General features: G+C 45.0%; 1 protein-coding gene across 2 annotated transcripts in view; it reads left to right on the forward strand.

The window, feature by feature from the left end:
* Positions 1-14,984, forward strand: part of LOC115466353 (E3 ubiquitin-protein ligase TRIM39-like) — a 399,358-nt gene that overhangs the window by 163,202 nt on the left and 221,172 nt on the right. The window contains exon 16 of one of the 2 annotated variants that reach the window (XM_030197540.1): positions 761-1,564. The exons of the other annotated variant lie outside the window; for it this stretch is intronic. Within the exon in view, the coding sequence (XP_030053400.1) occupies positions 761-1,305 (545 nt within the window). The 3' untranslated portion in view covers positions 1,306-1,564. Of the gene's footprint in view, positions 1-760; positions 1,565-14,984 lie in introns of those variants that run through there. 2 annotated transcript variants of the gene reach the window in all.

Here is a 14,984-nt window from a genome sequence, read left to right on the forward strand (position 1 = left end):
TAGCATTTAGCGTGCTAATTCCGTGAGCATGTGCTAAGCTCAAGGGCCCTTAACACAGCTCCCCCTTTGAAAGCAAATGACAGAAAACATTTACAGGATCAGCAGTTTCAGTTCAAAATGTCTTTTTCTATAGAAAGGTACTGCACAGAAAAATAATTTGGAAAATTTTAAACTTTCATAATTGATTGATGTCATTGCTCCAAAAAGACACATCCTGATTGTGGAATAATTTATTATGTACAATGTGATTCATTTTTTATCTTTGAGGGGCTTCAGGAATACGAATAACTGCTCAAAACACATCTGACAAATGGGGGATCTAGTTCAAAAGGGAAAAACTGGGGAACAAACCCAGCTAATAAATCTCACAGTGGATTCTATACTAATTATTCGTCAGTTCTAGAAGCTCTAAGACCAGAACTTCAGCCTATAGGGATCAGTGAGAGCTGAGTGAGCTGAAATACTGCATTGTGCTATGGGAACATGAGGGACAAATGAGGAGGTTTGTTTTATGTAGCTGGTCAGTGAGTCAGCCAATTAGAATCTTTATTTCATCCATTTGGTCAGTAGAGGAGACCCATAGGGTAAAATTACAGATGTTAACCAATACATTGTTTTTCTGTAAGTTTGTCAGTGAATGATAACCAATAGCAGACCATCTCATTGAGTGCATGAACCTGCCAACGAGGGTAGAGGTGGGTATGTGAAGAGCCAATGAGAAATGTCTTCACATGCTTATCAATGTCTCTTCTCCCTGCAGTGAATGTGACTCTGGATCCTGAAACTGCTCATCCCCGTAACATCCTGTCTGAGGATCGGAAAAGTGTCAGAGACGGAGGCACAACACAGAACCTGCCAGACAATCCCCAGAGATTTGATGCTTGTCCCTGTGTCCTGGGGTTGGAGTGCTTCACCTTGGGGAGACATTACTGGGAGGTGGAGGTGGGAGACAAGACCAACTGGGATTTGGGGGTTTGTAAAGATTCTGTGAGCAGGAAGGGGATGATTAGCCTAACACCTGAGGATGGATACTGGGTAGTGACACAGAGATATGGAGATGAATACTGGGCCTGCACCTCCCCTAACACTCTACTTCCCCTGAGTGTTAGACCCCGGGCAGTGGGGATTTTCCTGGACTATGAGGCAGGAAAGGTCTCATTTTACGATGCAGATAATATATCTCATCTCTTCACCTTCACCCATACCTTCACTGAGAAACTCTGGCCGTATTTCAATCCTGGCCTCAACAGAAAAGGTAAAAATGCCGGAGCCCTGAGAATCCGGCCAGTGCCAGAGTGGGAATGAGAGAGCCGGGCTCAGGGTCTGATGTATAATCTGGGAGTTGATTTTCAGAACAGGATAAGAAGAATTACAGAGTGTTATTTGTGAACTGTGCTGTTCAGGTTCATTATATATACAATACAAGCCGTAAAGCCCGTTACAACGGGCGAAATTTCTGTTGTATGTAATGAGATAACAAAACTGGCAAGGTTTTTTATTTCTGAAATGTAATTTAAAAGTTGATGAACGTAATGTCAGTTGATGTGTATAGTACAGTTTTATAAACTATGTTCTTTGTGTAAACCTTGTTATTGTTTGACTTATGTGATTTCCCATGTCCCTTATTGTTCAGAAAGAGAGAGAGAGAGAGTCTGTCAGAGTGAGAGAGAGAGTGTGTCTGAGAGAGAGAACGTAATGCCAGTTGATGTGTATAGTACAGGTTTATATACTATGTTCTTTGTGTGAACAGCATTAGATCCTTCAGAATCTGAACCTTGTTATTGTTAGACGTATGTGATTTCCCAAGCCCATTATTGTTCAAATTTGTGTGTGTGTGTGAGAGAGAGAGAGAGAGAGAGAGAGAGAAAGTGTGTGTGTATGCATCTGTCTGGTTATCAATAGAAATCAAACAAAATAAAACATGGAAAAGAAAATAAGATACCTTTTTTATTGGACATAACTTAATACATTTCTTGATTAGCTTTCGAAGGTTGCCCTTCTTCGTCAGATCGGAAGGAAGGAAGGTGAAGATAAATTTCTCCCTGTTTTTCCGAGCTTCCCTCTTTCTTTTTGGCCTGCCCGCTGCCCTAGCCGAACAGCTGATCCACGCCGGTCCGCTCCCTGCTCTGCCGCTCTCACTCCCTGCAGCATCCCTTTGCTGATGCAGGACGTGGCCAAAACTTGAAGCCGCCCTGACCCCCGAAAATGAATGGGTCGCCTCAGCGAAAACGCCCCCTGCCTGCCCACAGCTCCCATGGCCTGTCTCCCGGATCGCTGCTTCAGCCCTGCAGCAACTTACTGAGCAGCGACTTACTGAGCTGCCGACATGCCCTCAGGTGACTGTCCTGGTGGGATCGTCCGAGTGCTGGCTCTTGATTTGCCCGGCAGCAGGGTCGATCTGACCCTGAATCTCTAACCACGTCGGGCGAGACCAGGATATTTTGTGTGTGTGTGTGTGTGTGTGTGTGTGAGAGAGAGAGACACACAGTGATTGTGTGAGAGAGAGAGAGAAAAAGTGTGTGTGTGTGCGCTTGTCTGAAAGAGAGAGTGTGAGAGTGAGTTCAGAGAGAGAGTGAGAGACAGAGAATATGTGTGTGTGTGTGTGTGTGCGCCTGTCTGAAAGAGAGTGTGAGAGTGAGTTCACAGAGAGAGAGAGAGAGAGAGTGAAAAACAGAGAAAGTGTTTGTGTGCGCGCGTGTCTGAAAGACAGTGTGAGAGTGAGTTCAGAGACAGACAGAAAGTGTGTGTGTGTCTGTCTGAAAGAGAGAGTGTGATAGTGAATTCAGAGAGAGAGAGTGAGAGACAGAGAAAGTGTGTGTGTGTGTGTCATATTGACTTTATTGAAACTTGCAACAAGACAAACCAAGCATACAAACAAGCGACAAAACAAGCAATAAAACCCGCTAACTAATACAGAAATAAAACCTTACTAGCCAAAACCCCCGCCCCTCAACAAACCCTCCCACTCAGAGAGGCTGAAACGAAAAACCCCTCCAATGCCTTGCCCACTGTAGTCCAGAACAATGCTCCTTCTCCCTCACTGCCAGCTGCTGGACAAAATGTACCACATCCCCTGCCACCTCCTGTACAGACAGCCACTTCCGATATAATGAAGCTTGGCAGCGTGCCTGCCACAGGAAGTAACAAAGGGCTGCAGCGATGATATACAGTGTCTCCCTACACCACCCCTTTCCTTTTGGAAACCCTCCATAGGCCCATTCTGCATAAGATAGCTGGTGGAAGAAAGGAATCCCTAATTGGCGGGCTACTGCCTGACAGACTTGTTGATTGAACGGGCACTTGAGGAGGGAGTGATCCATTGTTTCATCCTCCGTCACGCACTCCCCCCTCGGGCACTTACGATCATTGCTGTTTCTATTTTTCATGTTAGCTCGAACATAAAGCCGGCTGTGGAAAGTCAGCCAGGCCATGTCCGCGATCTTCCGGGGGAGGCGTGATGAATTGAGGAAAGCCAGACCTTCCTCCTGTATTGGACATGGGCAGTCCCTCAAGGCTAGACGTGTTGAAAAGTGTGTTTGAATAATGCGGTGTTGTAGCTGCCTCCTGTCCTCCTTCTGGATTTCCTGTACTGTGATACCCCATCTCTTCACCAATCTCAACAGAGGTGAGATGTACTGTGGCAAGTATCCCGCCTTCCCTCGCAGGGGCATTGCCTGACCTCCCCTCACCCAATCCCTCAAGTACCGCTGAAGCCAGGAGGCCATGCAGTCTGCCCAAGCCGGCCTCCCTTCCCGCAAGACCCCTCCCAGATTTTGTTGGAAAAAGAAACAACTAAAATGTACCACAGGGTTGACCATTCCCAACCCCCCCTCCCTTTTGGGCAAATAGGTCACCTCCCTCCGGATAATATTCATCCTGTTCCTCCATAGCTGTTGGAAAAACAAGCTGTATACTCTGGCATGTAACGATATAGGCAGTAAACAGACCTTGGATATGAACAGGAGAAGGGGTATCAGATAGGTCTTAATGACATGCAGTTTTTCCACAAACCGCAACTTATATGATTTCCACTGGGCCACCCTTTCCTCGACTCTCCCCAGCCCCTTCTCCCAGTTGATCGTATCATAGTCCTGTCTGCCTACCCAGAGACCCAGGATCCGTACTTCATCCCTTGCTACTGGGTACTGACTGGGAAGTTTGAAAGCTGGTCTGCCCTGTCCTACCCAAATTGCGGAGCTCTTATCCTGGTTTATCTGGGCCCCCGCAGCCTGTGTGTATTCTGCCATCCAGGTTTGAACTCGCTCAGCTTCCTCCTTGCTACTGATTACTACTGTGACATCATCTGCGTAGGCCACACATCTCCATGTGTGTGAACCCAAAGAGATGCCCTCTAGTTGACCGCTAAACCCTCCACTCAACCTTCTGAGGAAAGGATCTAAGGAAAGGACGTACAGCAAGGGGCTGAGGGGACACCCCTGCCGTACCCCTGACCTCACTGCAAAGCTCTTGCCCACCCAACCATTTATCAGAGTGCTACTCCTTGCATTGCGATACAAAGTGTTAATATATGGCCTGGCTTCAGACTCACCACTGGAACAGAGGTGGGCAAGCCACACGGCCTAAAACAACTGAAAAAGTACAGACTAGGCCAGATAACAAGCAAATGATTTCATATTTGAGAATCTGCAGAAAGCAGATCAGAACAATGAGTCTTGACACAAACAGGTACAACTTGGTAATAGAATATAGCACCTATAATGAAAAAATGATGGATAAAATGTGGTTTTTAAAATGGAGCTTATTTTTTGTATAAGATGGTACAGAGATCACCAGATGTTAACGGTATTGCAAAAGGAAGATGTGAAACTGGTATCTATATTTAAGAAAAACAACTTGTTCCAAAAACATGTTTACAGTACCGGAAAATGTGGCAATCTGTAGAAATAGATAGAGCGGAAAAGAGTTGGGTACAGAGGACGATGTGGCCGGATATGAAAGTATGATCTAAGAAATTGAGAAATATTTGAAAAAAAAAACAGGTGCTGCCATAGACTTCTATTGAGAGCTGTGGGTATAAAAGGAGGGACAATTTGGCTTAATTAGAGAGTCCTTCTCCGACACCTTGAAAGCAGCGAAGCTCTGTCCGGTTACCTCCAGAATCTGTACCGAACTGAAGACCCTACTCGGGGTGAGGTGTCAGACCGAATCTGTAATTTGTACCAACTTGAAGACTTGTCTTTGGGTAAGAAATAAAATGTACTTATCTTCCTAAAACTATGTTTGTCTTAATTTCTGTCTATTTCTCATTTCCTTTTTATTCTACCAATGAATTTATAAAATACAACTGACACTCATTGTCTGTACACAGATAACTAATTATTCATTTACATCCTGATAGACATAAGACCATGATCATGGGCCTTATCTTACAGTTAGTTGTACAACAGGAATATTACTGGGATGGACTTTCAAGAGAATTTAGGCAGGCTGCCCAACAGATAGTGGAAGTGCAGACCCTTTGTCCTTGGAGAAGGGTCTTCCTGGGGCGCAAAGAGGGCCAATAGAATATACATTTGGTGACTCCCGATAGCTGATAACGCTGACCTTTTGCCCGCCCATTTGAACGCAAGAGGGGATATGTTGATCTGTGCGTTCAAAGTTTTCTTTCTGTCACTCTATTTTCTTTTATCTTTTTGTCTCATATTTTTCCTCCCTTATCTCCCTGCCGCCCTACTTCGTCCTCAAAGTGGGACCTCTAACACGTCCTTTCTCTGCCTTTCCCTAATTTTTTCTCGTCTTCTCTCTTCTTCTGCCCCTCACGGACATTGCCCACTTGAGGGGTATTGGGCACTAATATTCTGTCCGTTCTCACCCCTCCGTCAACTACTCTACTATTTTTTCTGCCTTCTTCTTTTGTTTCCTGCACGTCTTACTGTCCTACGCTGACCTAGCACACTTGTCCTTTTCTGATTCTGTCCTTCTAATAACTGTCCTCATTTCTCTTCTTTTATTCATCTCATATATCCTGTCCCTTTTGACTGGCTGCTGTGTGTAAGGGTACTGTTGATAATCTGTTCTTACTTTTCCCCGCAATCTTATATATTTTCTTACAAATCATTTTGGTTTAACTTCTGAACTATGCTTTCATCCTAACACCCCGCAGCCCCCCCTTCTTCCTACTCATACACTTTTGTTTAGCTACTTTTCTCTGCCCCTTGGCTGCCATCTAAATATACTTCGACTCTACTGAAACCTCCGCTTTGGTTTTCCCCTCATGTTTTTTAAAAAAAAAAAAACTGCATCGCTGTGCCTTTGTAACAAGTTATAGTTTCAGTCTTATGATTCTTTGCTATCTTTTCAGCTGTTACATACATTTCCTTGTCTTTACTAAACATCTCCGTTGTAACTCTTATTTCCCCTTTTAACTTCTGTTACAAGATGTGCCCATCTTGTTGTCCGTGGGCGCGTGCGCTCCGTTTTGCATCTTTTTATATGTCTCTTCACTCTGTCCCTTGTCAGTGAGACTACTGTCCCACCTTGGCTTTTCTTAAACACCGGTTTCCACCTGTTTTAATCTCGCTATATTGTTTTCTCACTATAAAGTGCATTTCCTGTTCCTTATTTTTAACTGCGTAGTTACCCTGACTTCTCTTTTTCACAGCTACTTAGTTCTGTGCCCCCACTCCCATGGAAATTTATACTCCAATCCGTATCCCTCTCTTCTCTACATTTAGTTACTTTCTGGCCGTTGTTCTTGTCCCCCTTTTTCTGCCACAGTCTGACTTAAACTATCCCTTCCCCCCATTGTCCTCCCGGCCCTCCTCTCTGATGCTCAACCGACTCTTGCACCTTTTTCATATTTTTTTTTTTTATGTATATGTATGACCCTTGTGATATCATTTTGGTAGTTATAAATAATCTTAGTGACACGTGTGTTGCCGGTTCTAAACTGTTTTTATTTTTGCACGTACATCTCATGTCTTGAGAATTAGCTGTCTGTTCCTCTGCAGTCAATGTTCTATGCTATTCCAGTCTGCCACCACCTTCCGTTTAGATAAATCTTTTTTCTAAGCCTTCCTTAAAGGATGTACCCCCACTGTGCCAATTGGTTTGACTTCACACCTTACATACACCTTTTAGTCTTTCCCCCCCCCCCCCCTTTTTTCCATTTCTTGTACAAACCTAGAAGATATTAGTATCACCTTTCAATTTTAATGCCCTGCGATGCTATTCTTTCATTCTTATGGTATGACGCATTTAATTTATTTAGATAAGCATGACGTTGTTTGTATTTTAAAGCTGCGTTTGTTTAACCTTGGTGGTATAACTCGTACTGACAACTTTGATTTCTTTGTCGTTAGCTCTCTTTACTGTGGTTTTTTTTTAATGATTCTGGAACTCAACTTATTACAGTGTTAGTAACAGTCAGAATTGATATATAGCTATTTCCTGTTGAACTAACTCTTTGCTTGCCAGTTACAGAAAAACATACTCTGCTTTTCCATATACTTCACTTTATAGGCTGCCCGTTGTTGTCCTTGGTAAACTGATACCGTGTTGACATTTTATAAAAAGATAATAGATGGCAGTGTTTCCTGTTGTATCGCATTTTGCGCTTTACACAAGTTTAATCTGCCTCATCTGAATCTTAGGTACTTTTTCTCTGCAATTATCAAAGTAATAAAATTACTTAACTTCCAATGACTCATTCTGTGCATGTAAAAATGTACGGATGTATTTTTTGTTTTCACTTTTAAAATTACGGCACAGCATCTTAGGGTTAGTTTTCTAATATTGGCTTTGTTTTAAAATTATAATATTACAGACTCCATAACACTAATCTATAGCCTATTTCCTTTCTTCTTTTCTGCATTTTTTATTTCTCATCTCAGTACGCCATAACTGTAGGAAACACCTGCTGCTTCTCAAATTAGTGTTCTTTTTCTTCAAAACCAGCTTTCTCCTTCTTTCCTCTGCCTTGGTTTATATATGCATTATGTTCTTTATTTTTAATAGATACAAGCTCTTTCTTGCAAAAACACTTGTGCTCAAATACTCTCAAGTGTTACTTTCATTATGGCAGCGCTGGTTCGCTGCTCACCTATAATCTTTACATATTAATAGCACTAGTCTACAACTCGTTTTACCTAAATAAAATCAGTCTATTTATCTTTTATTTTTTTTCTTTTTATTTTTTTTTCTTTCCCTATACAAAGGATGCCAGCCAAACAAGAAGATATTATGCTACTTACTTAATGATCTACACTGCCGGTCCATCAATCTCTAAGCCCCGCTTCAGTGACTGTCACGTATCTCTCTGACTTTTTCAGCTTTGCTCGTTTTGCATGATTGGTTTTGTACTGCTTGCCCAAGCTCCCTGACTCTCAGCTGTTCCGCTCTATTGCTTTATAGTCTCCCTTTCATCTTATTAATTATTTAATAGAAAATCTATTGTCTAGTGACTCTTTTATGGTTCCATCCCCCAAGAGCTTACCTGTGTTCAGTCATAAATCTTTCTTTCAATTTTCTTTTAACCAGATTTATTTTATTTTCACTATCTTTGCAGCTTGTTTCAGGGGCTCTTCCCTTTTATTCTACTCTTTATTTCTACCTTTCTTAAATACCAGTGTCACGTTATAATTTTTGGCTTTTGATACCGATGTCCGGGACTTACATCCATTTGAGGCCACAAACCCTTCGATGGATGACGGTATCTCAATTAGTAGAAGCAGACTTCCATTCCATTTTCGGAGTGGCCTGCGGATTCGGCTTTATTGCCCACATATGAGTTACCTAGTCCAGATGACCGTGGGAGCAATATAGAGACGTCTGACGCTTTTCATTGCGAGTTTGGACTAGTTGACTAGGGCATTCAATATTTTTGAATGGTTAGTGGTAACAGAGAAAAATTCCTAGTCTTTCAATGTTTTAGTTGGGTTTGTGGTAACAGAGAAAATTCCTCACCTTAAATTTCTCAGTGTTTTGTTGTAAACGAGAAACATTCCAAACCACTGTAGGTCCATTAGAGGGGTTAGTTGTAAAAGAGAAGATTCCTAATCTGCGGAAATCCAGTGGACCGCTGCTCTTCGACTCAGAAGACCTTATTCGCAGGTTTTATGGGTTCTTTTTGGGAGTGGGTGCAACGTCCCTTCTTAGGGGCTCTATCATGGGTTATAGCCCGTGGCCGATCGTAACCGAGATAATTCTTGGCAGGCAGTAGAAACTGAGATTTATTCCTGTCTTTAGAAGCACACTCTGGGGAGTAGTTTTTATTAATTAGGGGTAGAATAGTATACACACTGACACTATTCTCTTTAATACTCTGTTCATCTTCATGACTTTCATGTGTCTGTTCATTTAACTTGCGGCTAAAGCATTGAGCTTTCCGCCAATTAGTAATTTCTGTTCTAGGTTCCGCCACCAGGACGCTCTTGAAGACGCGTGAGTATAAAAGTGTTTTTTATATACGCATGATGCATGTTTTTTTGTTTAGATAATTTTCCCTTGCATGGTTTTGTTTAGTTGCCCCTGTTATAGACCTCAAAATTTTGACTTGAACCATCTTACTTATAGATATTGCATTATATTGAATACACTTTTCTATGAGTTCCTATGTGGATTGTCTTCCCCCTATTTCAGATCCCACTATGTCCCCCTCCTCATCCCCTAGTCCCTTGGAAAGAGTCCTTAATTTCTTTCCCGCTGATAGAAAAGAACTTACCCGGTTATGTCAAACCTGGCATACCGCTTGGTCCGCTAAGGATCAAGGACTCGAATGGCCATCAAAGGGCTCATTTGATCAGGGTAAACTCCAAGCCTTGGTCTGCTACAATGAGTCCAACAAAACAGGAAAATCTAGGGATAAACATTTAGCCGCCATTAATAAATTCATACTTATTGCACGAAACCAACACGATAGAGCTCTGGGTAAGTCAGATACCGACCAAGCCCCCTATCAAGATCCAGTCTCACCTACAGCCCCACCACCTTATGATGCTGCTACCGCTGCTGGCACTACTAAGCTGCTACCATGTGCAGTGGGATATACCCCAATACCCCCAGGATATTGTGATAAACCTCTGCTACAGAATTCCCAGGGATCTCAGACGGAGACCTCCGCATCCCAGGGATCACAACCAGTGACAGCGGGATCCTTAGCTCCTGCGGTTTTCGACCCACCTACCACTGTGCACATTGCTGGTGTTGTCGATATATCTCCTCTTTCATCCCAAAAGAACCCTCTCCCTATGTCCCAGGGGTCAGCACCAACTCAGCCACCCGTAACCCTTCCAACAATATCAGTGGCTCAGACTGTTGCTCAGTCGCCCACTGTCACAACTGCTCCAACGATGCAAGCAACTACCCAGACCCAGACTCTTACCCCACAGACACGTCATGTCTATCGTACTATTGACGGTTATGAGATTGAGATACCCCCCCCCATTATTGAACAATATCCTTGTGTTCCGTGCCCACCGGTTCCAGTCATCAACCACTGCCCATCTAACAGCGGCATAGATACCGCGGTCCAGGCGACCACCTACCCGGGATTGGGAATAAACACCGCGATCCAGACACCTGCCTACCCCGAATTGGGTAAGGGTCAGGCCTCACACATGACCACCCAAACGACTACCTACCCATATATGGGACACACAACTCAGACATCACCTCCACCTCCACGTTTGGACTCCTCTGCCCAAACTGGTCCCCTGCCCCCGCCTTCCTTGCCATGCCCTACTCTGTCTCAGTTACGACAGATGGGTTTTGTTCCATGCAGTCCTGCTACACAGGCACGCGCAATTTGTCAGGAATTATACGATCAGGGTTATGTAAAATTACCCCCTGAATCAGATAATCCATCCATGCCCATTCTTGCACCTGCATGTTCCACTCCCCCTAGATGGGACACGTTAGGTGCACGGCCAAAGCGTCCTCCGGCTAACGAGGGGCAACCAAAGGTTAGACCCTCCCCATTGGAAGAAGCGTGGGAAGTTTTAAAACAACAACTCCCAGCGAAGGTTGACATGGAGGATATTCGAAACGAACCTCCCCCGGTGCTAAGTTTCTCCTCCTCGGTGGCAGGAGATTCATCTCACCTTGACCTTCCTAAGACCCTTCCCCTTGACACTCCAATTCCTTCAGGGCATGCCGTATGCCACAACATGGCCTCACATTGGCCAGCATGGGAGATGACCTTGCATTCGTTTCAGAAGGACTTCGTTCCTTACGTAAGTCCATTTCAGTACTCCCGGACACTATTGCAGCTGCTGCATCAACATCCGAAATACCCCAACAACATGATGTTATTTCTCATCATACCAGACAGCGCCACCCTCAAAGTTATCTTACTAATGAAGGATCTAGCCGCTGCCTTGCAGTTATTGGCAGTCCCCGTCACCCTACAGGTCTAGATTTCAGTACAGAACCTATCTTATCTAGTCCGCCTAGCACACCTGCCCAATATGTCGCCTTACATGAGAATTCATGGCATTATGTTCAGCCATGGATTGATAATCTTGCCGGATGGTCTGAGGCACTCCAGCCCCAGTCCGCCCTCTTCCCACGTGAAGGATCCTTGCGAACTGACAAGCTCTCACTAGTGAGAGATCTTATTTACGACCACCCTGACCCCCATTGGGATCAGAAAACAACCCTCTACCTAATCCAAGGTCTCCAAGTTTGGAAAAAGTATGAGAATCAATTTCCCCCAACCGCCGCGATTGATCTTCTGACATCCTCATTGGTTAAACCCTTTGAGAAAGTAAAACTCTTTCCCCTGCTGAATAAGATGTCAGGTGGTGTTCCTCATACGGAGTACACCCCACTTTCAGCTGTTGAACTGAATAGCCTCATACTACAACTCCCCGATATCGCAATGGGAGGCAACCGATGGTTAAAGAAACTACAGGACATTACACTGGGTACCACCCTGTCAGTCTTAATGACATGCAGTTTTTCCACAAACCGCAACTTATATGATTTCCACTGGGCCACCCTTTCCTCGACTCTCCCCAGCCCCTTCTCCCAGTTGATCGTATCATAGTCCTGTCTGCCTACCCAGAGACCCAGGATCCGTACTTCATCCCTTGCTACTGGGTACTGACTGGGAAGTTTGAAAGCTGGTCTGCCCTGTCCTACCCAAATTGCGGAGCTCTTATCCTGGTTTATCTGGGCCCCCGCAGCCTGTGTGTATTCTGCCATCCAGGTTTGAACTCGCTCAGCTTCCTCCTTGCTACTGATTACTACTGTGACATCATCTGCGTAGGCCACACATCTCCATGTGTGTGAACCCAAAGAGATGCCCTCTAGTTGACCGCTAAACCCTCCACTCAACCTTCTGAGGAAAGGATCTAAGGAAAGGACGTACAGCAAGGGGCTGAGGGGACACCCCTGCCGTACCCCTGACCTCACTGCAAAGCTCTTGCCCACCCAACCATTTATCAGAGTGCTACTCCTTGCATTGCGATACAAAGTCTGGATCCACCCTATAAACTGGTCGGGTATCCCATAGCACCGAAGCACTAGCCATAGGTACTCCTGGGACACCCTGTCAAAAGCCTTAGACTGATCAAGGGTCAGCAAATACTTTCCCTTTGTCCCACCTTGACTCCTTTCCACTATTTCACGGATGGTACAAACTGCTTCCACTGCCCCTTTCCCCTTCACCGAGCAAAACTGTGCTGAGGACAAGAGACCACCCACTGCCCCAGCCAGGCGGTTGTAAATAATCCTGGCCATTATTTTCCTATCTACATTCAGAAGACTTATGGGTCTCCAGTTCTCGATAAGTTCCAGATTTCCCTTCTTTGCGAGGAGAACCAAAATAGAACACTGCTGTGAAGGGGCCAAAAGCCCGTTCTGCAAACAATTATTAAAAATTGCAGCTAACACTGGAATCAGGACCACACGGAATTTTTTGTAGAACTCTGGGGTCAGCCCATCGGGACCCGGAGTTGTACGTGCTGATAGCGTATCAATAGCATCATCTACCTCTCCTGTGGTAATGGGCCTAAGCAGTTGTTCCATCTCCCCCTCCGAAACCTTTTCCAAGCCTGGGGCACTCTGCATGATAGCATGAAGTTAGAAACCAAGCTCTCTTTCCCCCACAATTGGGTGTAAAACCGAATGACCCTGGCCTCGATTGAACGTTGGTTCGTCAATCGCTGCCCTGCTTCATTTCTCATAGCATAAATGACCTTGTGTCCTACTGCTACCTTGCAATTCTGGAAAGGATCCGGGGAATACCGATGCCCATATTCCCTTTCCAGAAGCAAAGCAGCGTATCAATCATATTGCAACATCCTCAACTGGGCCTGCAAAGCTTCTATCTCTCCCTTCTCCAGATGGTTGGAGACCGCGTGGTCCAATTGCTTACGAAGACGACAGCACTGTGCCTGTAACCCCTGACTCTGCTTCCTGGCTAGGGACCGGAAAAGGGCCTTGACTCGCCCCTTTACCATGTCCCACCAGGCTCCCTTATCATCCATCACCTCCCATAGTGTTTCTTGGTCTGCTAAAAAACCCTAAAATATTTGTCTGTTTTCCTCTACTTCTAATAACTTTGCACTCAGTTTTCAAAATCCTGGGCCTTTCTGCGCCCCTTCGCATATTGTTAAGACTGTGGAAACTAAGGCATGATCTGAATATTTCGTCCATCTATTCGGCTGCCCCTGAAACCTAGCCAACCTGCCTACAAAGAGCCAGTCAATACGGCTCTCCGTGTCTCCCCTTCTAAAAGTGAACCCCTTCCCTCCCGCCACCTCCAGTCTTGCCTGTTTTACAATTGCTGCCAGCTGGAGGCTGTCATAACCCACCTGACGCCTGGACCCCTTTCTATCTGCTTGCTGTAAGACCATATTAAAGTCTCCTCCAAATACCACCAATTTGCTTGTATATAAATACGGTTTCACTCGGAGCAACAGCTGCTTGCATTCCCAACTAATCTGGGGCCCATAAAAGTTAATGATTCGCACTACTACCCCTCTAATGAAAACGTCTAATACGACACACCTCCCTATCTCCACCTCTATTTCCCTCGTAATCTCCACTTCTCGGGTGGCAAAAAGAATAGCCACCCCTGCGCATCTCTCTTTGGCCAGAGACCAGAATGAGGGCCCCCCTTTCCAATCTCTCTTGGCCTGGTGCAGGAGCTACAAAGAATCCAAATGAGTCTCCTGCAACAGGATGCAGTCTACCTTGCACTGGGTCAAATCGCTAAAGGCGACAAATCTAGTTCTCTCTGCCTTTATGCTGGCTACATTCAGAGTTGCAAAGATTAAGGACAAGGCAGCCATGGTTTATTTCTTAAATTTCTTACCCCTCCTCATCTCTTCACCGCAATCCCTCTTCACAGATATTCCTGCCCCCATCATTTCTTCAGGATCCTCTATAATTTCTTCTAATTCCAAATCCTCCCACTCTGAGTCATCTTCCCCGGCTTTCTTTCTACCTTTTTTTTTCTTGGTTTCCTCTGGACCAGCCCTTTCCCCTTTCACCCCTTCCTTACCCTCCTCTATTTCCTGCATGAGGCCCTTCGTTAAACTAGTAGGATGTGATGTTAGACTTGGGGGTAACACTGCTGGCTCCTCTCTGTTAAGTCTTTCAGATGATTCATTCCTCGCTCCCCTCCCCTCCCTCCTCTTCTCCTCCAAAACCTCCCTTTGGGGTGGATTCACCTCAAGATCACCCTCTCCTTCACCTGAAACCTGAAACACTGCATATCGATTACTCTGGCTCTTCTCCAGAATATCTGTTCTCCCCGCTCGGGCTAGCCCCCTCCCCTCCTTCCTCCGACCCCCCTTCCCTCCATGTTTCCCTACCAGGGTCCATGCTTCCCCTTCTTCTCCCCCCTTCTCCCCACCTCCTTCTTCCATCCTTTCACAAATACCCCTTCTTTGAATGTGATCCAAACCTGATGCCCTTTTCTCCCCCTTTCCCTTTCCTTTAGTGCCTGCCTCTGTATGAATAGCGGTATTTGATTTCTCCATTACTCCCTTTAATGCTTCCCGCTTCTGTCCTTG

This window comes from Microcaecilia unicolor, chromosome 3 (assembly GCF_901765095.1).
Source record: "Microcaecilia unicolor chromosome 3, aMicUni1.1, whole genome shotgun sequence".
NCBI classification, from domain to species: Eukaryota; Metazoa; Chordata; class Amphibia; order Gymnophiona; family Siphonopidae; genus Microcaecilia; species Microcaecilia unicolor.